At 34.6% G+C, this 25,819-nt stretch overlaps 6 protein-coding genes across 11 annotated transcripts; 4 read left to right on the top strand and 2 right to left on the bottom strand.

The window, feature by feature from the left end:
- The first annotated feature begins 1,313 nt into the window (after positions 1 to 1,313).
- LOC111275638 (transcription initiation factor TFIID subunit 6-like) lies at positions 1,314 to 5,405 on the top strand. 2 transcript variants are annotated; one of them, XM_022861085.2, is made up of 12 exons: positions 1,314 to 1,652; positions 1,783 to 1,869; positions 2,183 to 2,284; positions 2,381 to 2,489; positions 2,707 to 2,801; positions 2,888 to 3,025; positions 3,124 to 3,219; positions 3,323 to 3,447; positions 3,894 to 4,026; positions 4,351 to 4,476; positions 4,586 to 4,691; positions 4,796 to 5,405. In XM_022861085.2, exons 1-12 carry the CDS (start codon positions 1,527 to 1,529, stop codon positions 5,158 to 5,160), a joined length of 1,608 nt encoding a protein of 535 aa, XP_022716820.2. In that variant the 5' UTR covers positions 1,314 to 1,526; the 3' UTR covers positions 5,161 to 5,405. The 2 variants fall into 2 exon arrangements, with proteins under 2 accessions (XP_022716820.2, XP_022716821.2); XM_022861086.2 differs by lacking the exon at positions 3,124 to 3,219 and having other exon boundaries at positions 1,467 to 1,652.
- Positions 5,406 to 5,988: 583 nt separating this feature from the next.
- Positions 5,989 to 8,809, bottom strand: LOC111275639 (cell division protein FtsZ homolog 1, chloroplastic). Its single transcript, XM_022861089.2, has 6 exons — positions 8,440 to 8,809; positions 7,743 to 7,842; positions 7,397 to 7,626; positions 7,047 to 7,214; positions 6,534 to 6,767; positions 5,989 to 6,345 (listed from the first exon to the last, which is right to left on the bottom strand). Exons 1-6 carry the CDS (start codon positions 8,677 to 8,679, stop codon positions 6,079 to 6,081), a joined length of 1,239 nt encoding a protein of 412 aa, XP_022716824.1. The 5' UTR covers positions 8,680 to 8,809; the 3' UTR covers positions 5,989 to 6,078.
- Positions 8,810 to 9,155: 346 nt separating this feature from the next.
- Positions 9,156 to 11,226, bottom strand: LOC111275640 (V-type proton ATPase subunit e1-like). The gene is made up of 4 exons (XM_022861091.2): positions 11,146 to 11,226; positions 10,935 to 11,050; positions 10,411 to 10,458; positions 9,156 to 9,572 (listed from the first exon to the last, which is right to left on the bottom strand). Exons 2-4 carry the CDS (start codon positions 11,030 to 11,032, stop codon positions 9,506 to 9,508), a joined length of 213 nt encoding a protein of 70 aa, XP_022716826.1. The 5' UTR covers positions 11,033 to 11,050; positions 11,146 to 11,226; the 3' UTR covers positions 9,156 to 9,505.
- A 548-nt stretch (positions 11,227 to 11,774) lies between these two features.
- Positions 11,775 to 15,393, top strand: LOC149511754 (serine/threonine-protein phosphatase PP-X isozyme 2-like). The gene is made up of 8 exons (XM_022861099.2): positions 11,775 to 12,114; positions 12,931 to 13,083; positions 13,171 to 13,233; positions 13,312 to 13,397; positions 14,044 to 14,119; positions 14,199 to 14,467; positions 14,540 to 14,618; positions 14,863 to 15,393. The coding sequence occupies exons 1-8, from the start codon at positions 11,974 to 11,976 to the stop codon at positions 14,911 to 14,913; spliced, it is 918 nt and encodes a 305-aa protein (XP_022716834.2). The 5' UTR covers positions 11,775 to 11,973; the 3' UTR covers positions 14,914 to 15,393.
- A 139-nt stretch (positions 15,394 to 15,532) lies between these two features.
- Positions 15,533 to 19,885, top strand: LOC111275641 (putative BPI/LBP family protein At1g04970). 4 transcript variants are annotated; one of them, XM_022861095.2, is made up of 7 exons: positions 15,533 to 16,488; positions 17,656 to 17,795; positions 18,037 to 18,388; positions 18,707 to 18,955; positions 19,051 to 19,176; positions 19,260 to 19,370; positions 19,470 to 19,885. In XM_022861095.2, exons 1-7 carry the CDS (start codon positions 16,090 to 16,092, stop codon positions 19,686 to 19,688), a joined length of 1,596 nt encoding a protein of 531 aa, XP_022716830.2. In that variant the 5' UTR covers positions 15,533 to 16,089; the 3' UTR covers positions 19,689 to 19,885. The 4 variants fall into 4 exon arrangements, with proteins under 4 accessions (XP_022716830.2, XP_089610289.1, XP_089610288.1 ...); XM_089754163.1 differs by lacking the exon at positions 18,707 to 18,955; XM_089754162.1 differs by lacking the exon at positions 19,260 to 19,370.
- A 776-nt stretch (positions 19,886 to 20,661) lies between these two features.
- Positions 20,662 to 25,590, top strand: LOC111275642 (uncharacterized). 2 transcript variants are annotated; one of them, XM_089754468.1, is made up of 7 exons: positions 20,662 to 21,484; positions 22,393 to 22,771; positions 23,097 to 24,466; positions 24,547 to 24,660; positions 24,797 to 24,945; positions 25,118 to 25,239; positions 25,368 to 25,590. In XM_089754468.1, the coding sequence occupies exons 1-6, from the start codon at positions 21,080 to 21,082 to the stop codon at positions 25,164 to 25,166; spliced, it is 2,466 nt and encodes an 821-aa protein (XP_089610594.1). In that variant the 5' UTR covers positions 20,662 to 21,079; the 3' UTR covers positions 25,167 to 25,239; positions 25,368 to 25,590. The 2 variants fall into 2 exon arrangements, with proteins under 2 accessions (XP_089610594.1, XP_089610595.1); XM_089754469.1 differs by lacking the exon at positions 20,662 to 21,484 and adding an exon at positions 21,915 to 22,022.
- The last annotated feature ends 229 nt before the right edge of the window (positions 25,591 to 25,819 follow it).

Genomic DNA, 25,819 nt, shown 5'->3' with positions numbered 1-25,819 from the left:
TCTGATGTATTTTTGAATGTGTTGTTGCAATCAATCTATATATAAATTGAGATGCAGAAATTAGTCTATCAAATTTCCACTCATGTGCTTTCTTAAAGAACGGTAATTATGAATCCGAAGTTTAGTTTAATTGCTTTACGTAGTCATACGGAGTTTAGTTCAATTATTTCATATAATTATAAAAAGGTTTAAAGTTTAAATTTTAACATCTATAATATTTTTTTTTCATCTGTGAATTCCGGCTTTTTTTGTAAAAGGTAATTATCGATTTTGTAGTAACGTTACAAAATTAAATTAAGTATTATTAATTCATAAATTAGTGTCACGTATTAAATTCTACAAATGAGATAAAAAATAATGTCACGTGTTTTTTAGCTAAAATTTGCCAAAGGTGTGGAGATGTGAATTTTACTTATACTTAATGGGAAACTTGGTTTTTCACCCAAATGGTAATTTAAAATATAACATAAAGATATAACATAAATATGATATGAATATAAGATACGAAAGTAACACGATTTAAAATTTTAGAAATAATTATATTTAAGTTTAACAAAATAAAAAAAAAATTTTATATTTTCGTGTCGACACGAATTATAATACTTAATTTTTATGTAAAATATAATACAAATATATGAATTTTAATATTTTATACGACACGAATATATGAATCATCAGGTCTAGATGGTATGAATATTACATTGTGAGGATGAAGATGTTGATGAATATGATTTTTAATTTTTTACCTGATACTAGAATGAGAATGGATAATATAGCACTTATCTCATAACCATATTTTTCATATATATATATGTATTTATATATATTTAATAAATGGATTTTTATTAAATAATATAAATTATTATTTTAGATTAATTAGAATTAATATATTTTTATTTAAAGCATATTAATATATTTATTAAAAAATTACATAAAAATGTAAAATAAAAATTATAAAAAAAAGCTAAAAAGATAAATTTTGGTTTTTATTTTTTTTAAAAAGTTACATAATTACCAATGCCCAATATATACTAACAGGAGCTGAGGATAAATTTGAAATATCTCTTAGATATGGGTGGGTACAAGGATAGGGTATAATATAAAGTTTTTAGGATGAGAAATACTTTGTTTGTTTCATATCTTATCCATTGATATCTTTATAGGAGTATATTAAATTTTTTATTTAAAAAAAATAAGGGTTTAATTTATCTATATTTTTTCTCAAATTTCAAATCATAGATCATCGTTTATTAAAATAAAATATTACTTAATACAAGAAATTGACAATTATTTTATTTTACTTCTTAGTTTCTTACCTCTAATCGAGAGTTATATTGGGCTCTTGGCTCCAAAGCAGAGGTATATTGGGCTTAATATGAGCCCAAACTTTATTAGTAGGCCCAAATTGAAGCCCAACAACTACCCCCCATCTCCAATTAAGCCCTAAAACCATCCCATTGTCCCTGAATTTTCAGAACAGTTTATTTTGATTTTACACAACAAATTTATAGAAATTAGAAAGAAGAATGAGCAACGTTCCAAAAGAAGCCATTGAAGTGGTAGCACAGAGCATCGGAATTACCAATTTGTCTCCAGATGTCGCCCTTGCTCTTGCTCCTGATGTTGAATATCGCGTTCGCGAGATTATGCAAGTAAGTTCTTCCCCCCCCCCCCCCCCCATTTTGAATAAAATTAAATATTTACTGAAAAACCAATTAATTTTTGTTTTTAGATTTGTTCGTATGACCTGTTTGGATTTTTCTAATTCAAGCCATTATACAGGAGGCGATTAAATGCATGCGCCATTCACGGCGGACAGTTTTGACTGCTGATGACGTGGACAGTGCTCTTAATCTAAGAAATGTGGAGGTGCATTTTTTATTTCGATATATTTCTTCTGCTTATAGTAATTTTTTCATATATATATATGTATTTTTGTTAGTTAAAATGGTATTAATTCATGTTATTTCTTAGTATAATTTAGTTAAAAATCTATGAATTTTAATGATGGATTATATTTTGATTTGTTGGACTAATGTAATAATTAATGTAATAATTTCTAGTTCATGTGTTATAATCCATAGAATTTGATCAAAAAGTGGAAATTTTTGTTAACTGAAATTTGAAAGTTCCAATCTTTAGTTTTAAATTTGCTTATGTTTATGTTTTTCTCATGGATCAGCCAATATATGGCTTTACCTTGCGTGATCCGTTACGGTTCAAAAGAGCTGCTGGCCATAAGGATTTGTTCTACATTGATGACAAGGATGTGGAGTTTAAAGAAGTAAGAAATTATGGACAATATTAGAAGTTCCGTCGTAACTGCCTCTGTGTAACGATTTTTTCACTTATATTCTTGTATGGTGTCTTACGTTTGCAGGTGATTGAAGCGCCTTTACCGAGAGCACCACTTGATACATTGGTTACTTCTCACTGGCTAGCGATTGAAGGTGTTCAACCAGCAATCCCGGAAAATGCTTCAGTTGAAGGTACCCTAGTAGTTAACATTGATGGAATAAATAAATAACGACCCTCAATATTGAACGTCCTTTATCTATGTCCATAAAAGCTTCAGATTAGAAATTCAGATGCTTTTACTTAACACTATTCACTCTCATAGTTGTGTTCGTTTGTAGGTTTATCACTTTTATCTATTAAGACTTATATTCATTTCTATGCTTAATTGTTATTTTGCTTTCCTTGCAGCACCTTCTGATGGAAAAAAGGCTGACTACAAGGAAGATGGACTTTCTGCTGATGTTAAATTGCCTGTTAAGCATGTGTTATCTAGGGAACTTCAAGTATGTTGGACATTTTTAGGAACATTTTGATGTTAAAGACTTTTTGCTGCGAAAGATATTAAAAGACTTATTTGGTTTTTATGCAGCTTTATTTTGACAAAATTGTGGAGCTTACCGTGAATAGATCTGTCTCTGATGTCTTTAAACAAGCATTACTGAGCTTGGCAATAGACTCAGGGCTACATCCTTTAGTTCCTTATTTCACATACTTCATTGCTGATGAGGTTGTCTTCTAGATCCTTTGAACCATATTAACACATGCATGCCAATAGAACCTTTAGTTGGTTATCTCAAGCATACATTTTCCCCACATTTATCTCAGGTTGCACGGAATTTGAATAATTTTCCTCTCATGTTTGCTTTGATGCGTGTTGCCCGGAGCCTTCTTAAGAATGAACACATACATATAGAACCTTATGTGAGTCCATTGTTACAATTATTTCAGAAGTTCTCAGACTAATGCATAATATTCCACTGTTTATTTTCTGCCTGATTTTTCCTTTTCTTTTAAAATTTTTCAGTTACATCAATTGATGCCATCTATTATCACCTGCCTTGTTGCGAAAAGATTAGGGAATAAATTCACGGACAATCACTGGGGACTTAGAAACTTCACAGCAAAGCTAGTGGCATCAATATGCAAAAGGTGAAGATTTGGTTCTTTTCCACTTACACATGCATGCACACGTATGTGGTAGTAGAAACTTTCCAGTGCTAGAACAGAGAATTCCCCTTCCAAATTTATGAATTTTAGTTGTCTGATAGTTTAGTCTTAAACTTGACTTCCATTCCAAATCAGGGGCACATTCATTTTATGCTATTTTATACTTACAACACAAAGGTTGTGAACATTCTTTTATACACTGAATACATAGATCTATTACACGTGTTCCTGATGCAGATTAGTAGAGTATCTTACTTTGCATGCCTGTTCTTGATTGTTGTGGCTACTCTTTTTACTACTCTTTATACTTTGCATGTCAGCCACTGGTAGATTAGAAGGAAAGTTTTTAAAACTTAATTTTCAGCAAAATGATTTGTATTTTATATGCAAACTGTTACGTACATGTCTCACCGGTCAATATTTTGTAGATTTGGTCATGTTTATCACAATCTTCAGCCACGTGTGACAAGGACTCTGCTTCATGCTTTTTTGGATCCAACAAAAACATTACCTCAGCATTTTGGTGCAATTCGAGGGTTAGCAGCTCTTGGACCCAGTGTGGTATCCTTTATTCTCAACTATTTCTACGAGGAAAATAATAAGATATTTGTTTTGTGGGATTAATCGCCATTTTTACTGTCAAAGATACTGCAAGGATAGCTATTTTAAGCCCATTTCTTCCGAAAACACTGTTTTTATCACTCTTTTCTGCAAGATCTGAAGAAATAGATAAATTGAAAGCTAAAGTCCGATAACAAAAAATTGCATTTTCTTTGGCAATTTATTAATCATTCTATCACTTTGACCTAGTACTTCTGTATATTTTTTGTGTAAATTTCTTTTTTTAAAGGTTTTACTAATGTCTTCGATGTCTTCTTTGGGTAGGTTCGTCTACTTATACTACCAAATCTTGAGGTGTATTTGCAACTTCTTGAACCTGAAATGCTACCTGTAAAGCAGAAGAATGAAATAAAAAGACATGAAGCTTGGTGCGTTTATGGGGCCTTGCTGGTGAGTTTACCATCCAATTTGATATCAGGCTACCTGCATCACTGCACGGATTTGCAGTTGCCGTTACTATGCTGCTGAACTAACAGTGCTGTAAAATTTCCACTATCAGCGTGCGGCTGGGCTGTGCATGTATGATCGACTTAAAATGTTCCCTGGTCTGTTAGGCCCCCCTACTCGTCCTGTCTGGAAAAGCAGCAGAAAAGTTGTGACAACAAGTACGATCTCTTTGAACCATAGATTTTATATACTTGATCCACAAGTCTCATTTTCCCCTCTTCCTTATGCTTTATTGTGCCTTTTTTTCCCCTGATTAATCAAGACAAACGCAAAGCAAGCACAGACAACTTGATGCAGCAGCCACCGGTCAAGAAAATAGCTAGTGAAAGTGCGATTGGTATGATGCCAATAAATTCCATGCAAGTTGATATGCAAGGGGCAGTTGGTGGCTTTTCTACCACTATAGGAGGTTCTAATATTGGTGCATCATCAATATCACGGCAGCGAACAAACGATAACATATCAGGAAGGGAGGTTGGTGGTCGAGTTTTAAGGACTTCAACTGTTCTTGCTCAGGCTTGGAAGGAGGACACAGATGCAGGGAACTTGCTAGCATCACTATTTGAACTTTTTGGTGAAAGCATGTTGTCATTTACCCCCAAACCTGAACTTTCCTTCTTCCTTTGATTTTAGGTATACCTCCAAAGGCAATTGTTGTTCACAGGAATGTGTAAATTATCAGGTATACCTCCAAAGGCAATTGTTGTTCACAGGAATGTGTAAATTATCTCCATAGTTCACCAGTCTTTGAAACTATAGATTGTAGGTATCTTTGTAAGCCAATTTTATGCTTATTATGTTGTTCTCATGGAATGTACAATGCTTGGCCGTTATTTATGCAGAAATAACAGAAATTTTGTCAAATTATTTAAGTATTGTTTCTATAACGTTCAAAATATCTAAATTTGAATGTAGAATTCAACTCAGTTGATCATGCGATCAGCTTTAAAAGGTAACAACCTCTTCTCTTATCTCAGGCTGTGGTTTCTTTGTAAAATATATATTAGATTACTCGATTATCCAAACATGTTTCACAATGCTTAACCTAAGCAGCTTGTTGGTATTTACTCTGATCACACAAACCATTCAATTGGACTCATCAAGTAAGGACAGGGAATTCGATTCATCAAGGCCTTCAAAGTTATGTGCTCTATCAATGTTCAATGGCTTCAAAACAATCTGGTTCACTCGATCAGAAACCAGTAAATTCTGACAGAATCAAAGAAAAACAACAATAACTATGTTAAAGAAGCTTCTATACACAATCGGGTCATTCTCAAACCATCTATCTTGTAAACTCTACCAGTGTCATCCATGCGATAGACGTCCACAACATTATAGAAGCTTTTCAGAATCATATCTTAAATTCTTTAATACTAATTTGTGTTATTTAATCATGGACAAATCTATTTTGCACTACTGAAAACCCATTAAATATCGCAGGGCACACAATCATAGAAACAAATGGCATCTGATACTCATAAGCTTCAAGATCTTTACACAACTAACAGCAAAAAAACAGGAAGAAATAAGAGATCAAAGAAATTAGAAGAATAGCCTTCGTGGAGATGGTCTGGAGGGAACAGTTGAAGGAGATGATGAATTGAGGGGTAAGGGTATTCCCTTGATTTCTTGTCCCCCTGTGACTTTGTCAATCTGTTTTGCAGCCTTGGGGTCTGTTAATAGCGTCTTCTGAAATGACTGTGAGAAGCCCGTAGCAATAATAGTCACATGGATCTCCCCATTGTAGCGGTCATCCACTACAGCACCAAATATGATGTTAGCAGAAGGATCTGCCAAACTTGTCACAACCTGAAAATGAACAGAATGTACTACAGATTAAAATAGAAAATTCTCCTGATAATATCTATGGACAATAAGAAAGCCTAAAACTTGGAAGAACTTAATTTGGAAGGTATTTTATTTTCCATAAATACTATAAGATAGTTTCCCATTAAATGAGCAAACAAGAAATCAATGGCTCCTAAAACCATAAGTACCTGTGATACTCTGTTTACTTCCTGCAAAGTTATATCTTTTCCTCCAGTGATATTATATACCACCCCAGTAGCTGACTGAATTGATGATCCAATTAGGGGAGCCAAAGTTGCTTGTTCTGCTGCTTCTTCTGCACGGTTTTTGCTAGAGGAAACTCCTACCCCAAGCATTGCAGTTCCAGAATCTTTCATGACTGCCTTAACATCTGCAAAATCCACGTTCACCAATCCAGGTATCTGCCAAAACCAAGGAAGAAATTTCAAGGAAGAAATTTCAAGAAGTGAAAAAGCTCAAAACCAGAAAATATAACAGGAAAAGCAACCATTAAACCAAGTTCAAATGGTATGAGCATTTATGGCCTAGATGATAACAATTCATGCATTATTATATATACTCAATAGTTATTGTATAATCAAGGTCGTGATGGTTAACTGGAACAGTTATATAGAATCTAAAACTTCTAAAGACAGTCCATTCTAAGAATATGTAGCTTGGCATATGACAGAATCTCAGACCGTGATTATATCTGAAATTCCTTGGACCCCTTGGCGCAGAACATCATCAGCAAGAAGAAAAGCATCTTGCAGAGGTGTCTGCTCATCAGCAATATCAAGCAGACGGTCATTGGGAATCACTATGAGCGTATCAACATTCTTTTGCAACTTTTCAATAGCCTCCAGTGCCTGCAAACATAGAGATATAAGACAATTATTTTGACATTAAAATGATTGAAAATTTGGTGGCATATCAATTTATTGACATGGTTTTATTGTGTAACCCAAATGGTTCTGTACTAGACTAGGATTTCACACTATAATATCTTCCACTATCTAGAGCATAATGTGGAGGAGTTAAGTGCACATGCCTGCATGGTTCTTTTACGTCCTTCAAAGCTGAAGGGATAGGTTACCACACCAACAGTCAAATAACCAGCCTCTTTCGCTATCTGGGCAACAACTGGAGCAGCACCTGACCCAGTGCCTCCACCCATGCCAGCAGTTATAAATACAAGATCTGAACCCTTAAGAGCATTTGCAATGGCATCTCTGGATTCCTCCGCAGCTTGTTCCCCCAAAAGTGGATTTCCACCAGTGCCTAAAATTTGAGTCGATTGATTCACATCATTAACATGTATAAAGCAAAGGAAAAAGCCATACATTAAATCACAAGGAAAAATGATGTTTTTATTGAATGAAACAAGAGTGCCTGACCTAGTCCACGAGTCAAAAGCTCTCCAATTTGAAGTGGGTTCTCTGCAGCAGACTGTAGTAGTGCTTGAGAATCTGTGTTTATCGCATAGAAATCAACACCCTAATCCCAAAACAAAGCAGCAATAACATCAGTAATTGCCTCCATGAAAGTAAAACATTGCGGCAACATTAATACATTTACCACCAAAGTCCCTTAAATTATCATCTCCATTACCCTCATCTAGCCAGTCTAAATTCTACCAACCAAAATCTAAAGTAAAGGAGACAAGTTTTTAGCTCATGTAGCAGCAAAGGCACATTCACACAGAAACTACAGACTTGACTAAAGGTTCTATATAGTAATCGGAAACACTAATTACCAAAATGGCACTGAGTTTATACAAACGAAAACTTGAAATTGGTTTAGAGCTTATATTTCCCAATTTTTCAAGGCAACAACCAAACCCATTAAATGAAAATGTTGGCTAAAACCCACCATCAAAGTCACTTCAAAAATAACACTTTCAAGTTTCAGAGTCCAAAAAAATGCGGAAAAACACAAAAATTCTCCAAATTGTCGAACTTTAAGCTAAAAGCACTAACAAACCAGCTTTTAAATTTGACATTCTTTTAAGTTTGAGAGTACAAAAAACCCACAAAAATTCACAAAATTTTCAAACTTTAAGCAAAACCCAATTGAGAAAAGCTGAAAACCAACCTGTAAACCACTACCAATCATTCGATTAACAGCATTGTTACCACCGCCACCAACACCAACCACCTTTATCTTAGCAGTTTCCATAGGAGCAAATGAACAGCTTATCCCTCCAAAACGGTGATGTGTCCTCAACATGCTTCTTTTCAAAGGCTTTTTTGAAGAAAAACATGGCTTTGAAGAAAACAGTGAAGATGTTGTTGATATTAAATCCTTTGTGTTTGTTACTTTAAGTGTTGCCATGTTTAAAAAAGGAAAAACAAAAAAAGTCACAAAATTTGGTTTTTAATGATATTTATACGATTTGAGGATTTTAGGGTTTTAGAGAGATTTCAATAAAATTTCAATTTCAAGCGTAAGGAAAAATACTGTTTCTGAGAGACCACTTAAAGATTAGATGCGGCTTTTTTTAGCGGTCTCAGGTTTTAGCTAGAAAACGTTCAAACGACGTCGGTTGCTCTTTTTTGTCGATTTTTACCTCTTATTTTTTAAACAAAATTTTAATTATTAGTATTTCATACATCATTATATCATTTTAATAACGAGAGTTACTCAAATCAGATATTAAAATATTCAAATTTAATTTGATAAATCAAATTACTCAAACTCAACTCATAATGATCAAATTAAATTTAAATTTTATTTAAACCGAATCTAAATAATTTATAAGCGTTGTATCATTTACCCACCTACCTTCAACCATCCATTTAGGTCAAAGATTAATCATAAAAGAGCTCTTTCAAGTATTACCATTATAAACAAAATAGGCGTTCTCAATGTAATGTTGGATACACTGAAGTCATGAAGGGCATTGCTATTTTTCCCGTTCAGCTTGTAATTTTTATCAAAATGAATATGAGGTGATATAACACATGAGAAAATGATAGCATCAAGTGCCAACACAATACCAATTCATAGTCCATGCTCGAATAAGGATTACATACAAAATCAACATGAAACGACACTGAAAGATCCGCGATAACTAAATTCAGATATTCCTCAGTGGCCAATCCACAATCCACGTTTCTGGTTTACCGATAATCTTCGAAATGATTTTGTGTAAAGAACTTCACTCTCCTTCACTCAAAATGGGGACAATTAGTGGTTTCATTTGTGCAAGATATACAATTGCCCACCTATCAAAGCAAAAGGATTAATGTTACAAACTAAAAAGGCAATGAAATAAGACATGTTTACTTATTAAGAGAGCTCTACACAAAAGTAGCTTCAAAGATTAATTTCCTCGGAGTCACTTGATAAAGATGCATAGCCATGTAGCGAATGCAGGACATAGGCCATGATTATGAACAGTATACAAGCATTCACGACGAAGACAGGAGTATATGGTTAAGTAGTGAATGGTAAGGCATCAAATCAGAGAGTGCCAAAGGCAGAAGAGTTAACATATTTAGTGTTCTTTTGAATGATAAATTCAGAACTTTATCATCTACCATCGAAAGCTATGAATCCACCTAATTCCACCAATCATTATTCAGCAATCATAGCAACCATTGAAGTCTCACAAGTTGGTAGCATAGCACAAGAGATCAAGGTACTTATAGAGCTCAGCCATTAACAAGGTGGCCTATTAAGTGAATTCATAGCTAAAGAACCTATTCATCAAACTATACAAAATATTATTCTATTTTTATGACAAATTCTTTGTAAACATTTTAGATTAGGTCTTTGCAAAGCCATTCAAGTTTGGCATATGTCAACATGCAAAATTAGAACTAAAATATACACAACGAAGAAAAGCAATATCTCATTGTAGAAATGTGAGGAAGAAAAATACAGGCATCATACTCTTCATCTAAACAAATTTTGGAACGGCAACATAGCCAAAGGAAGCTGAATCTTAATAGTCATCACAGTTTGAAGATTTCAGATTGTTACTACTTTACAAACAGTATCTATAACAAAAATTAAGATACCACTGAAGAAATAAAAAATGTAAAAAAAACATGAACTTACATCATCCAACAACAGACTGTTGCTGTAATGACCAATGTTAGGTGGAACCTGCATAAGAAAACAAGGAAAATGGTTTACAATGAAAATCTAAGAAGGCAAACAAAAGAAAACTTCCTAGTCTCCAGATGACAAACCAGGCCATAGTATATCAAAACATGGTGTTGCATAATGAAATCCTGGCAGATCAGTTTGTTAAATCACCAATCCGTTACCCAACACCATGATAAGCGATAAGATTCATTCCAATTCAGAGTAAGCAACCACAGAACAAATAATTCAACATTGGTTCACAGTGCTAAGTTTCTATTCTATCTAACAATCCCACTTACAATACCAAATTGAAGCATAGTTCATCAATGTATACCAATCAAAATGTACCCTTTAAACGTAATTAAAGCAACATTAAGCCCCGATTGTGAAAAAGCTACAACTTTTAGCACATGAAATTTAAATCCAAAAAAGCCTAATAAAAAAAGCAAATTTAATTCCAACAAAGAAAGAAAAATTGCTAAAAAGGCACTTACAGATTAGCAGAAGGACCTCGGTTACAGCAGATTCTTGTACAAAGAGATGCAATTATCCCAATCACAGCAAAAATTAGGGTTGTTACCAAGAAACCCATATTATAGATCTCGATTTCCTGCAAAAAAAAAATTGAAGATTTTTCAAAACTTCGATTTGGGTCTCAACAAAAACAAAAACAAATTTCGGGGATCAGATGTAATTCCACTTAACCTTCTGTTTGGTTTCTGAGAAAATTCAAGAAAATAACAGGAATTGGGATTTTAAAGTTTGCGTTTGGAAATTGGAAGCTTCGTTTTGTTTAAGTTTTAGTTGTTTGGTTCGGATCTTCGACCCGTCTCTTTAGGCCCAAAGTTGAAGTAATGGGCTAACATTCGGCCCATATTAGGCTCAGATAGCAAAAAATCTGGCCCAATTTTAAGTAAATGGGCTCAAGTATTGGCCCATAAGGGAGTTTGGTCTTTATGGGCTAAGCAGGCCCAATTCGAGCTGTGGGTGTTTATTATATCTAGTCCTATAAAATATTAATATTTATATATTAATATTATATTTTATACAAAAATTAAAAATTATAATTTCTATCGATACTAAAATATAAAATATATATTTTTAATTTTATTAAATTTATATATAATTTTTACTTAAAATTTAATCTATATTATGTTTTATTTTTTTATCTTATTATTTTCGTGTGGTGTTGCTATCCGGTGTTGGATTGTGAGGTTTAATTATATCCTATACTAAATTATAAAAGGAAAATTACGGGATGAGATTGGAGAAATAGACGTGAAATTTGGGGTTAATTTTGAAAGTTACTTAAAATATAAGACCTAAACGAGTAAAAAACAAAACAACAATGGCACCATAGCAAAAACCTCAAAGAAACCAAAGAGAAAGCCCCAGAAAAGAATGGTGCCACACTTCTAAAATATTTCACTGACTCCCAAGTTAACGAAAAGCTCCTGAGGTTCACAGATTTGGGAGGCTTTAGCCTTTGAATCTCGGCCTGACTACTATTTCTGGGTCTTTCAAAAGAGAAACATGTCAGACCTAGACAGGCAAATAGAGCAACTAAAGAAGTGTGAACCCTTGAAAGAATCTGAAGTGAAAGCTCTTTGTCTTAAAGCCATGGAAATCCTCGTTGAAGAAAGTAATGTTCAAAGGGTTGATGCCCCTGTTACTGTAAGTATTTGCATGTTCTTTATACGGGTTTTTGTTATATTTTTACCCTGATGGTTTATTTTAGGCTATTGGGTTGGTTTTTCATTGGGGTTTGATTTAGTGAAACTAAAGGTTCTAGCTTTGTGTTAATGAGTTATACGAATTTATTGAATTGTTTTGGTTAATGATTTTTTTCGCTTTTTGAATTTTATTGACTTTTTAAAGCTTGGTGCTTATGGATATGTTGTGTATATTTGTATTTGGGGCAAGAAATGAGATGTAATTGACTAGGGTTTGAAGGAAACTTGATTGAAGAAAATGTCTTTTTTTAAAGGATTAGAAGCTGTGATTTTGTTAGAATGATTGAATTTGGTTAAAAGAGACAAAAATTTATGTATCGGAGAATTTAACAAGGATGGAAGTCAATGATAGAAATGATGGAAGTAGGATTTAGGGTCGTGAAGTTTGGCGAAATTAAGAAAATATTTACAAGGGTGATGAGATTTTATTTCAATGGAACAGTACTGCCAAGGGAATTTAGGTTGCTTTTCAGGTTCTCAAGTCTATAACTATAAGCCTCTTAAACTTAGTACCATCCTTTCCTTTGTCATGAACTTAGAGTTTGCAGGATGTCGTGCTGGATTGGTGTTATGTCTATGACGTAAGCTATTGGTACATCTGTGCCGTGCAGGTTTGGATCATTGTTACTTCCTGGAAAACTTGGCAGGGGATACAGTTACCTGGAAATAGTTTATAGAAACTTTGATGCTGTTTTGAATTTGCATAGTAACCTTATGCTATTTAGAATACTTATACTTCTTTGATGTTTTTGCATAGATATGTGGTGATATCCATGGGCAGTTTTATGATATGAAAGAGCTTTTTAAAGTAGGAGGTGATTGCCCTAAGACAAATTATTTGTTTCTTGGAGATTTTGTTGACAGAGGGTTTTACTCTGTGGAGACCTTTCTACTTCTATTGGCCTTGAAGGTAAACTATCCTTTATAAATTTCTTTTGAAAGGTGTATTGGATCTTTTCTCTTCTTCTTCTTCTTCTGATAATTTGAGCATCATCAGGTGAGATATCCAGATCGCATAACACTCATTAGAGGGAACCATGAAAGTCGTCAGATCACACAGGTTAAAAAAATTTATTTGGCTACTCTATTTTAGATTCTTGTGTTACTAGAGTATTCAATTACCTTCATTTCTTGACAGGTATATGGATTCTATGATGAGTGTCTGCGTAAATATGGCTCTGTGAATGTTTGGAGATATTGCACTGACATATTTGATTACTTAAGGTTTGCCAGTTTCCATTATGAGAAAATATAAATTATCCAGGACGCCTGCAGGTTGGAGGGGCAGTGATGTTTCAGATTGTGGAGTGGCAATTGAGTTGTTTTTATAAGGATGGTTTAATGCAGTATCTTGATATTTGATCGTATAATGAATTTTGGTTTTTGTGCCAGTAAAGAATTGTGAAGGGAGCAATCGAGTTTCTTATATATTATTCACAATTAAACTGAAGTTGACAAGTGCAGCTTTCCCATATTTGTTGTCTGGATTAAGTTCCTTTTGTCGTATAACCACAAAGTGTTTTGTAGTTCATTGGATTAGCCAAAGCAGGTGCCATGTTTTATTCTTTTTATTTGATAAGGATTGGGGGCTTTGGCAGCAGCTGCTCTTATCATCTTCTCATTTTTTTTTATGTAGTGTCTTGTGTTATGACAAAACCTCAAAATTCTACCATTTAGATGCTTTTTAGAACTTCTCGGTATCAAGCCTTCTTTGTTGTGTCTGTGAGTTGATACTCCACCAGCAGTTCTAGCTCCCTCCAATGCGCTTTCTTCCAGTCCCATTAAGTTACTTGCTTTACTGTCTATATTCAACTATTATATACAAGGTCTTTTCTGATGATTTTTTATTTTATCAATTACTGTATGCTAGTCTTTCAGCCCTTATTGAGAACAAAATTTTTAGCGTCCATGGTGGTCTCTCTCCTGCAATATCTAATTTGGATCAGGTCAAAGAAGCTATCTTAAATTATTTGGTAATTATTGTGTAACTTTTTATGGATGGTACTAACTTGATGCTTCTTCCAGATTCGAACAATTGATCGAAAGCAAGAAGTACCTCATGATGGTGCCATGTGTGACCTGTTGTGGTCAGACCCTGAGGATATTGTTGATGGCTGGGGATTGAGTCCTCGTGGTGCTGGTTTCCTGTTTGGCGGCAGTGTTGTTACTTCATTCAACCACACAAACAACATTGATTATATATGCCGTGCACATCAGTTGGTTATGGAAGGATACAAATGGATGTTTAATAACCAGATTGTCACAGTCTGGTCAGCTCCCAATTACTGTTACAGGTAAATTATTAATTTGAGATTTCCTCTTCGATTATGCCGTAGCTTAATGGTTTATTCTTGCATGTGTTGCAGATGTGGTAATGTTGCTGCAATTCTTGAGCTGGATGAGAATCTTAACAAGCAATTTCGTGTGTTTGATGCAGCACCACAGGTTTGTACATAATTTATGTGCAATTGACTGCAAAATGTAAAAGCCTAGGAATAATTTATGTGCAAAAATTGCATGAAACGTTTGGTAATTCAATTTTTTTACATGGGACAAGCTGTTACTATCTGCACCATATTACTATCTTATCAAGTGGTGTCTCTTCAAAGTTTTTCTTCTCCCTAGGCATGCACTTTCAGTTAAGTAGATTACATTGTATGGCTTACTGGAGGTTTATTATCAAATGCAGGAATCAAGAGGTACTCCTGCCAAAAAGCCTGCTCCAGATTACTTTCTATGAAGCGGATATGAAGTTGTATCTTTTCTAGTCCATTACACTTAAATTGATCGATGAGAAGATTTATAGTCACTTGGCGCATATGTTAGCCTATGGTAACAGAAAAATCAATGATAGGCTACTCAATGATTAGCAAGGATCAAACTTTTGATTTATGATGAGATTGCGTTGTTGGGCTTGCCTTTGTTGTTTGTCTGCACCAATTTGATCGATGTGTGCCTGTAATAGTAGTGTGTGTTAAGTAGCATGCTATGTGCTAGTGAATCCTTGGTATATTTCCTCGTAATTGTAGGGCAGAGGGGAAGAGCAAGAGAGAGAGAAAGGGAGAGAGAGTAGAGACAGTGATTCAACAAGAATTCCATTAGGAACAGAGGAGAGTGACTTGTTGCAACTATGATTCTTATATGAGAATTTCTCAAATTGGTTTTGTACACCACTCTGTGCCATAGAAGTTTATTTGTCAAATGCTACCATGTTTCTTTGTTTCATCTGTACAGGACCCTGAACGAATCTGCATCTTCTTGTTTGGAATTTTATTGTCTTTGTTGTGTTTTCTTTCCATTTTTCTTCATTCCGGTATGCCAGTGATCCCCATTGTCATCCACAGAGCTGGCTGAGCTGATTGAAACACTTTTTTTTTTCCCATTATTTTCTTTTCTTCCTTTGTCAACTTCGGTTGGTTATGATCATCTTTTAAACTTTACATATTGGTTTGAACCGATTAATCAATGATTTTTTCTGATGGTAAACCTCAGTTGGTTATGATTATCTTTTGAACTTTACATATTGGTTTTAACAGATTAATCAATTATTTTTTCTTGCCTTACCATCAGAAGACCGTAACAAGATAATTCTAGCTTTATGCGAATCTTGTGCTTGGTTCTTCTGAAAAAGATAAAGTGACTGTGAGTAGCACGTGATCCTGCTCTTTTGGTCAGATGATCTTACAAGTGTCCCAATTCCCAAATCAAAATAATGAAGATAATTCCAAATAACGTCAACCAAGTAACAACAGACACCATGGACTTCAACGCTCATTATTCCACTTGTTGGTTTCAAAGTTTTTGTCTTGGAAGTAAACCTCCTCAGTTGTTATCAGAAAAAGAAAAAATTATCCTTAATTTTACCATTTCATTGAACAAGCTCTGAATTTTTCATGCTTAAATCTCTTCTAAATCCATGGCTAATGTTCTATCCTTCATAGTTTTTTCATTTCTACTCATTCCTGCAAGTACCCTTCTTGAATCCAACCAAGAGGGATACATATCTACTGTTTTATCCAATAAGGGTCTTAATTTTGCTAAGGATTTGCTGGTTGAGAAAGCTGTTTCTTCTATAATTCCACTTCAACTGTCTGATATTGAGAAGTCAATGAAAATCCCAGTTATTGGCAAAGTTCATCTTGGTCTGTCTAATATCGTAATTTACAGTTTCGATGTTGCTTCTTCATCAGTTGACTCTGGTATTGTTTTAGTTGCTTCTGGTGCTTCTGCTAATTTGAGTATGGACTGGAGGTATTCTTACAAAACTTGGCTAGTCCCTATTGCTATTTCTGATCGAGGAACTGCTACTGTTCAGGTATGGACTAACAGTTTTTCACTTTTGCTTTAACTTTCTAAGAACTTTGAAAGAACAACACAATAGATACTTCTTCTTTTGTGTCTTTGCCATAGTTCTTTCAGTTTAATTAAACTTGAAAAGAAGGTTCTGCTTGAATGGTTTGTCTGTTTCAGTTTGATTAACCTGTCTATGTAATCCTAAACTGATGATGTTTCGAAGTTTTATACTCTATAATTGGGAATTGCACAGTTTCTTCCTGGTTTTATGAGATGCCATTTGTTAGCCCCTCTTTCTATGGACTGATTTTGGTTAATATCTTCTTGTTTCAAAGAACCCACTCTTATCCTAACTTATGGATGGCAGAGGATCAATCTGTAAACACAGCAAACAAACAAATCTAGATGATTCGATCATACTGAATTGTTGTTTTGAGTAAACAAACAGTTGTGAATGACTTGACAATGAATTTCAAGTCGAATTGACTAATCCAGTCTACTTTTCACATTCATAGGAGTTCATGTACGTTTCCTAGTTAGCACGCAACAGTTCACTGGGCGTTACACCTTTACCAAGCTAAACCATGTCCATAACTTGTGGTAGAGCTAGGGAGGCTTGAATGCTTATTCATTATCCACATCTTTACCTAGGCAAAATAGTTTGGTACTTATCGAGGAAGTGTTTTGTTTCATGGACAGATGATGTATGAAATACATTAAGGCAGATGAAAAAGGTTAACAGATTGCATCCGAATTCTGAAATTACTAGGAAATCTAGCAAGGCCAACATCTTCAAAAAGATGTGATTTGGTTTTGCAGTAAAGCAATAGAGCAGAAATTAAAATTTGTTGAAATATTGCCTATAGCATCAATGATGAAATCTGTAGGTAAATGATGCAAATAGTTGATCTGGCTCTTTCAATCTCTTCTCTATGGTTATAGGAATAAATCTGCATAATGAAATTAAACAATGTATAAGTTTCATAGGAAATAATAAATAATTTGACAAACCAATATCTGTGGTTTACACGGTATCAACAGCTTTAATGATATGGTAAAAAATGCTCTTGGTTTTCAAATTAAAGGAATGGACATCTAGAATGAGATAAAACTTTGATTGGTCAGATGCTTTGTAAACCTATTCTTTATGCTTGCTAGTTCATAAGCATCATGTGCTGCTTCTGCATAGGTTCAAGGTGTGGTAATCTGGCTTAATGCAGCTATAATAAACCAAGAAGGAACTCTCAAGCTATTGTTACTGTACTGTGGATGTCATGTGAAAGATATCTCCATAAATGTGGATGGTGGAGCGTCTTGGCTTTATCAATGGTATGCAATCATTGCCTATTCGGGCACTATTCTGTCCTTGAACATTCAGATTTGATAACTTTCCATGTTAATCTCCTACAAAGCTAACAGGTCCATGGAATCAAAAACATCAATTTTGAGGTGTCATATAAACATCTGATTCTTGGATGATTAGTTTCCGTTTTGATCTTCTGCTTGAGATCAATATCATTCCTGTTAAAGATATTTTATGCTTATTGCATTTAGTCATCTCATTATCCAGGATCATTGATACTTTCCAAGGGAAAATAGTATCCGCAGTTGAAGATGCTATTATCAAGAAGATCAGAGAAGGGATAATAAAGCTTGACTCATTATTGCAATCACTTCCCAAACAAATGAAAGTTAATGATGTTGTTGCATTAAATGTTACTTTTGTGGATGACCCCGTGTTGAGTACTTCTTCTGTGGAGCTTGAAATTAATGGTTTATTCAATGGAGCAGATGGAATTTCAGTTTCAAACTACCACCTTAAAGGATCACAAAGTTTCCTTTCCAGCAAGGGTTCAGCAAAAATGGTTGAGATTTCATTACATGAAAAAGTTTTTGAGTCTGCTGCATCGGTATACTTCCATGTAAGTTTCTATGGTGTGAAGTGTGAATCTTAGATTTTCTTGTGATTCAACAAGGAACCAGTTGGAAGTTTCTTTTCTTTTGTAATACTTTCAATAGGTTTCTTCCTTTAAGAGAGAGACCTGAAACTGGAGATCCAGAGGTTGATAGGAAAATTGGATACCGCAATCATCTTCAAAATCCCGAGAGCTAACTTTGCTTTCGATTCAAGTACCAAAAGCTGTTAGGCTGATCTTGACATTGCAGAAAATCACATCTAGAATATACTTAATCACAATCGGATAGTTAAACTAATGCACATATGTTCTTTTGGTGGTCAGGCAAATTATATGCAATGGACCGTAGACAAAATACCTGATCAGTCACTGATGAACACTGCTGGATGGAGATTTATTATACCTCAACTGTATAAGCAATATCCTGACGATGATATGAATCTTAGTATAGCAGTAACTTCTCCTCCGATCATACGAATCTCAGATCATGATATTGACACCACCATTTATGCAGATTTCATTATTGAAGTTTTAAATTCTGGTGAAACTGTGCCAGTCACTTGCATCTCATTGGTATGCTTGATAGATATGACTTAGAACTTGGGAAGCCGATTTTTGTTTTATTTTGTTATTGCAAGCTTTCATGCAATTGTATTTGGTTGATGCAGGTGATGAGTGCATCATGTTCTGCAAAAATATATAGGAATAACCTTGCCGGTAGCATTAGGCTGCTCAACTTCACAGCATCTTTGAAGTGGAGTAATATCGGTAATCTTCACATGCATCTTGTTCAGGTATAATCCATTTTGAGCTCTTTTCAATCCATAGGAAGCCTTGCAAGTTTCTGATGCAATTGAGACATCAAAATAATTGCTAGATTATGCATTCGATACGTTGTTTCGAGTATAAACATGCATGGAAGCACCTTCGAAACATAGTCCAACCATTCGGAGCAAGATTATACGAAAAAATGTTGAGACATGTTCATGTAGGTTCATTGTGTTTTGAAATTAATGTGGCATTAACAAACTACATAAGAAGATAGTATATGCATCTGATGAAGTCTGGCGAATGTTAATTGGTGCAGGCTGTAATGTCAACCATCCTCAAAACCTTTTTCATGCCATACCTCAACTTACATCTTAGAAGAGGGTTTCCTTTGCCACTTCCCCATGGTTTTACACTTCAGAATGCAGAAATCATCCGCCTTGATTCGAGGGTTACTGTTCGCAGCGATTTGAGCTTCTCAGACAGATATGATTCATATGATCTCAACCGGCTACCAATTCATTTGGTAACAGCTTGATGTGCATACTAAAATCAACTGTGTTAATTGTTATGTACATAATTATGTCCAAATGAAAGCTGAAATATCATATTTTCATAGTATATCTCTTTATTATGTTTAAGTTTTGTAGGTTTTTTTGGTTGTACTTAACAACTTTGTATTTTTCGTTAAATGGTTGAGAAAAAAAATAAAAATAATCAAAAATCGATTCTCGTAGTGTTCGATTCAGTTTGAAATTAATCTTTTTTTTTTTTAAATTCGATTGAATTCAAATTTAGATATTAAATATATATATATATATTTAGTTCTGATCAAATTTTGAATCGAGATGTAAAAAATTAAAAAAAATCGAATCGAATTAAATTATATATTTTTATTAATTTATATATTTTTAAAATTTTTATAAAGTAAAAATAATTATTTTATATATAAATTTATTTAAATATATTAAAATCTTTTTAAAATAATATATAAAAAATTTAAAATTTAAAAATTGATAAATTAAATCGAATTAGTAAAATTTGATTTAGAAAGAATCAATTTTAAGAAAAAATTGGTTCAGATTTAATCGAATTTTAAAAATTTATAATACTATACATTATATAAAAAAATTGTGAATTCGAAAAATTTTCAGTGTAAATTGAAAAGAGATTAAAGTAGGGACTGAGTAAATATGATTTAGTTCTTCTTAAATGGTGTGTTTTTCATAAATTTATTACATGCGGCGTACATTAATCTGTTTGAACTGATACAAATATAATAGGCAAAATTCAAAAACATTATTAATAAAAAAAATTGATCTATTTAAGGCAAAAGAAAAGATTGGCTTTTTGGGCTGAGCTTGTTTAGGCCCAAAAGATAAAGACAAAGATCTAACTCTTTGGGCTGGGCTAGCCCTGGACTGAACCACATTAACTAAGCCCAAACTTTTTTTTGATGACGTGTTTAATTCTCGTAGCTCATTTTACCATCACCACAAACCCTTCACCGTACAGAAATCCCAAACCCTAGATTTATTTGCCTAAAATCCCCAAATTACCATACCCCAAACCCGATCGGATCTCAACAAGCCACCCCGTTTATTTAAATTACAAAACGCCCCCAAAACAAACCATCTTTTTTCCCTTTCGTCATCTACGGTCTCAAATCTCTTCTTCTTTCGATCATCACTCTTCTCCCTTCCTTTCCCCCTCCCCTCCCCTCCCCCCAAAAAAAAAAAATTACTAAATAACAAAATCTATTCTCCAATTTACCCGCCAAACAGTTCCTTGAATTTTTTTTAACCTCTCTAACTTTTAAAATTTCCCAATTCCCCCCTCTAGTCTTTCTCTTTCTCCCTCTCCCCTTCTCTCGTTCTGGTTCTTGTCTCTCGTCAGAGAAACAACGTCGCCTTTGGGTTAATTTTTTCAATGGATCCGGATGTGGCGATCGACCAAAACGCAGCGTTTGAGTCTTCTACGGCGGTAGGAGAGAAAAGAGGGATCGAAAACGGGGCCGTGTCCCTGGCCAAGAAGCAGCGATGCGGTGGGGGGTTAAAGAGAGTGGCGGAGATAGTGCTTGTGCTGTCGGCGATGGGGAAGATGAGAGGCGGAGGGAGGAATCCTACAGCGGCGGAGACGGCGTTGATGGCTGAGGCTCGTGAGACGTTGGCAGAGATGTGTGAGGAGATTTCCCCTAAGGATATTGTCGGGAGGGAAGCGATTGGGAATGTAATCGAAGAATTGGGGCTTAATTCAAAACTCAAAGAGCAGAGATTAGGGTTTAGGGGTATGGGAATGTCGATTTTTCAGAAGGTTTTGCTTGCTAAAATTAAGGTAAAAATGGTATTAAATTTATCATTTTTTTTTTAATTTTTGGGGATTTGGATTATGGGTAGGGTTTATTTTTTATCCTTTTAATGAATTTTTGGAATAATTTGGTTTTTATGTGGTCGTGAATTATGGGTACATTTGGATTTGTTTGAATGTTATGATTTTTTTATTTAATTCATTTGATTTATGTTGGTCAATTTAATTTTTTCTTGCAACTTATATTATAATTTGTCCTGAAATTGAGGTCTGCCAAAAAGGCTTTTTTTGCTTGTAATTAGGAAAGTTAAAGGTTCCAATGTGTTGCAAAATTTCATGTTTTTGTAGGTTTTTAAAGCGAATTTTCCGGTGTTAATGGTTTAAATTGCTCTTAAGAAGAAGGTATATTTGGGTTTAGTAACTGTAGGCAGGTTTTGGTCATTTTTAGTCTGATATACTCTTTGGCTTAGTTGTTATTTTCAGGGTTCATGGTTTTGGTCACTGAAAATGGACTTGGCTTAAAGCGGTTGCTGAGTATAGAGTGAAAAGATGCATTTCAATATAGGTTGTTTGCAATACCATTCTACCATGGAATTGTAATTTGATGTGCGGTTTTATTTAGCTTCTTGAACGGCTTTTTTTAATAGCAAGAATAGTTATTAATCCTGCTATCTATAGGAATCTTGCTATAGTTTTCCTAAATTGTGCAAGGTGCATTTCATGATATGTATGACTGGCATAGGTATTATTAACTTTTTTGCTAGCAAATGCTTCTTTCTGTGATCTATGTGCTGCCAAGCTTTTGCAGATTTTATTTGATTTTATTGAAAGAACATCTTTGTTGGACATGGTAAATGATGGAAAAGTTTGTGATATTTAAAGTACTTAGGATTATATAGGAAGGTGAGTGTTTGATTACTTTATTGCTTTTGCAGATGGAAGAACCCAAGAAATTTGCTGCACCTGCTTCGTATACATCTCAGTCATTGCAAACAAATGTTGGTGGATCAGTGGAAAACCGTGGAGCATCACATGCAGCTCGACCAATTCATGCAACTGTATCTTCTGGAGGTTTCCCGGTTTTGTCTCCTCCTACTCATGTTATAGCAGCAGGTTCAACTCCCTTACAGCATCAGTTGCCCTTACAGCATCAGTTGCCCAACAGCGATGTAAAAACGCCCACAATGTCCACTGGACTGCCAAGTGGCCATTTAGGAAGGGACTCATCTTCATTTGCATATCCCAGGGTTGAAAGACCGCAAATTAAGTTTGATGGAGGATCAAATGTGGCTTCTTATGTCTCCCAAGTACCAGGTAATTCTCTGTTCCACCATGTCTCCTTCCCTTGGTAGCAAAGAAAATTGAAGGACCCTAATATCATTCGGAATTTTTTGAGCTTCGTATTTATTGTTATCTAGAGATTTGATAATATGGCCTACTTATTTTTTGGGCAGTGGTGTTGTTTTATGGTTATCAAATGCTCGTGCTTAGTCTAGCTAATTCTAATACCATGTTTTCTTTTCCCAAATATTCTGCTATTATATGACGATTATTCTTTCCCTTAGTTTGTTCTGTTTAACATTTAAGTACACATATCCATACATCATCTCTGAATTCATGCAAATATTGTCTGGTTCAGCTAATTCTTCAGCAAGCCCTACACTCGTGAATGCTCCGACTTGGTCCATACAGGCTCAACCTGCAGCATTAGCTAAATCTGGGCAAGAAAACAAGGTTTTGACTCATAACACAACCAAGGTTGAAGGAAGTGCCGGTTTGACTATGCCACAGATGGCTCCTCAAGCGGCAAGAGATCAAACTTTTAGACCATTCATTACTCAAACTGCAACTGGAACTTTTCCCAGTGTGCACCAGCCTGTGCAAGGCATGAACTTTGCACAAGCTCCCCCCTTTGTTAGTAATCACAATGAAATTGCTCAAATTGTTCAAAAGTTGTTACAACCAAAACTTCATGAGCGTCCTACTTGGACTCCTCCTTCTAGAGAGTATATGAATAAGGCTTTGACTTGCCAAACATGCAAACTTACCATTAATGAAGTGGAAACTGTACTGCTTTGTGATGCATGTGAGAAAGGATTTCACTTGAAATGTTTGCAGTCAAACAATCAGAAAGGAATCCCTAGAGGTGAGTGGCACTGCTCTAGATGCTTGTCATTTTGCAATGGGAAGCCTTTGCCCCCTAAATATGGTCGTGTCATGAGAAGTATCAGTGCATCCAAAGTGCCTTCTAGCATAGCTGAAGCTCAGTCATGTTCAGAGAAGAAAGTGGAAAATTTAGATCCGAAGGTCAATCATGAGAAGGTAACTGCAAATGGAAGCTCTGCTTTACAGACTTCTGCTGTGGTTGGTACAGTGGACAGCAACTCTGTTGAGTCAGCATCTGATTCTAAGATTCCAAAAGGGAACTCGACAAAACCTTTGGAGGCTGTATGTGATTCTCCTTCTGTTGCCGCGGTAAGTGAGAGACCTTCTGAACATTCTCAAATGATTGAATTTTCTATTCATGAAGAAGGGAAAGATCCTGCGTCAACATCACAGCCTCCTGATACATCATCTAACACAATCAGCAATAAGGCAGATCATTCACAGCCTTCAAATAACTCACAAGATGCCCAAACAGGGCAGCAAAACTTGGCTGTAGTTACTTCAAATAATTGTCATGATGAAAGTTCTGAAGTTAAAGATTTGGAGAAAGGCTGTTTGAAAGGAGATAGTTACTGCAGTATACAGATTAATCAAAAAGAAGGAGATGCTGCAGCTGCACAAGCAAATCCTGGTGGAACTTCTGGAGCTACTACTGAGAATTCAAGGCATGCTGAGTTTTCTTCTGATGGTTTGCATGCTGTTCGGTGGACTGGTGATGTACTTCAATTTGTGGATGGAAAAAAGTTTTACCAGTCTTGTTGCATTGATGGCATAACTTATAAACTGCAGGATCATGCTCTTGTTCATTCTGGCCAAGATAAACTGATACCGTCTAAGCTTCAGGTGAGAAAAAAATTATATCGAGACTGCTTGTTTCAATGTCCTGTAAAATCAAACTTGATAAATTTTGGATCTTCATGCAGGCAATGTGGGAGGATGCTAAAACTGGGTCGAAGTGGGTGGTTGTGAAGAGGTGTTACTTTCCTAGTGATTTGCCGGAGGCTGTTGCTCGTCCATGCACACCTGAAAGCAGTGAGGTAATTTGTTTTCTCATGCAATGTTATGTTGATTGTTCTCTTCCTATTCTTCCATCCGTTGTCTATGTTTTGAAGACCGTCGTAGCAGAAAATGAAAGTCAATAGTTTTTCAATAGTTTTTTTTTTTTCTTTGTAGGTTTATGAATCTAATAATGATAGCACCGTTATGGCAAGCTCGGTTAAAGGCCCATGTGAAGTTCTCCCTGCAACTAAATTTAAGGAAGAAAGTCAAAGTCAGTTAGGATTTGATGCAAATGAAGGATTAAGGGCAATTTTCTTGTGCAAGTAAGTATATTCACGTCATGTACTGCATACAATTACTCCTTGCTACTAAAAATTGCTATTTGACAAAGATGAAGACACAACTTATGTATTGTGCATTCATTTGAGAAATTTAGCATTTGGTAAGCACATAATGAGTTGGATTGATTGATTAATGGAACTATTCGTACTGCAGATGGCTTTATGATGAATTCCAAGGAAGCTTTCACCCTATATCAAGTTAATAATGTTATGCATCTGTTTACTTAGCGTGATATCACTTTTTGCTGTGGCAAATTATATCCTCTTCTCGATCAGGTAAAATTAACAATATCTTCATCATATAATAGAAACTTCATTTCGCGATTTGCTTACATTACCCGGAACCATTAACTTTTTCCGATACATTTTTGGAGATACTTACATAACTGTTACTGTCAAAACAGGTAAAAAAATTTGCAGCTCGGGCCTGTTGCACATCTGAGGATCATTACTCGCTATTGCCTTGTATCATATGTTGTCGTAGTGCTAGTTTTGTATCATAGTTTGATTAGCAATTTAAATTGATATCTTTCATGCCTTTCCAAAATGTTTTAACTATATAATGAATCTGCATCACCTTTAAATATTTTTCAACTATTTCTTCTATATTAAATCATTTTTGGTGCATGCTAAATGTTATTTTGTTGTTTTTTTTTTTTTTATTGAAAAGCAAGATGATATTTTACATTGGAATAGATCTGGAAATCTAAATCACAGCAAAAACATGATACACGAATATGACATGATTTAAGTTTTTAAAAATAATTATATATATGATTAAAAAAATTAAAAAATATATTTTATATTTTTATATTAATATGAATTATAATATATAATATTAATTTTAATATTTTAT

Source organism: Durio zibethinus, chromosome 25, assembly GCF_047325235.1.
Source record: "Durio zibethinus cultivar Kanyao isolate XHJ-2024 chromosome 25, ASM4732523v1, whole genome shotgun sequence".
NCBI lineage: Eukaryota > Viridiplantae > Streptophyta > Magnoliopsida > Malvales > Malvaceae > Durio > Durio zibethinus.
This window is presented reverse-complemented; position numbering and strand designations above follow the sequence as displayed.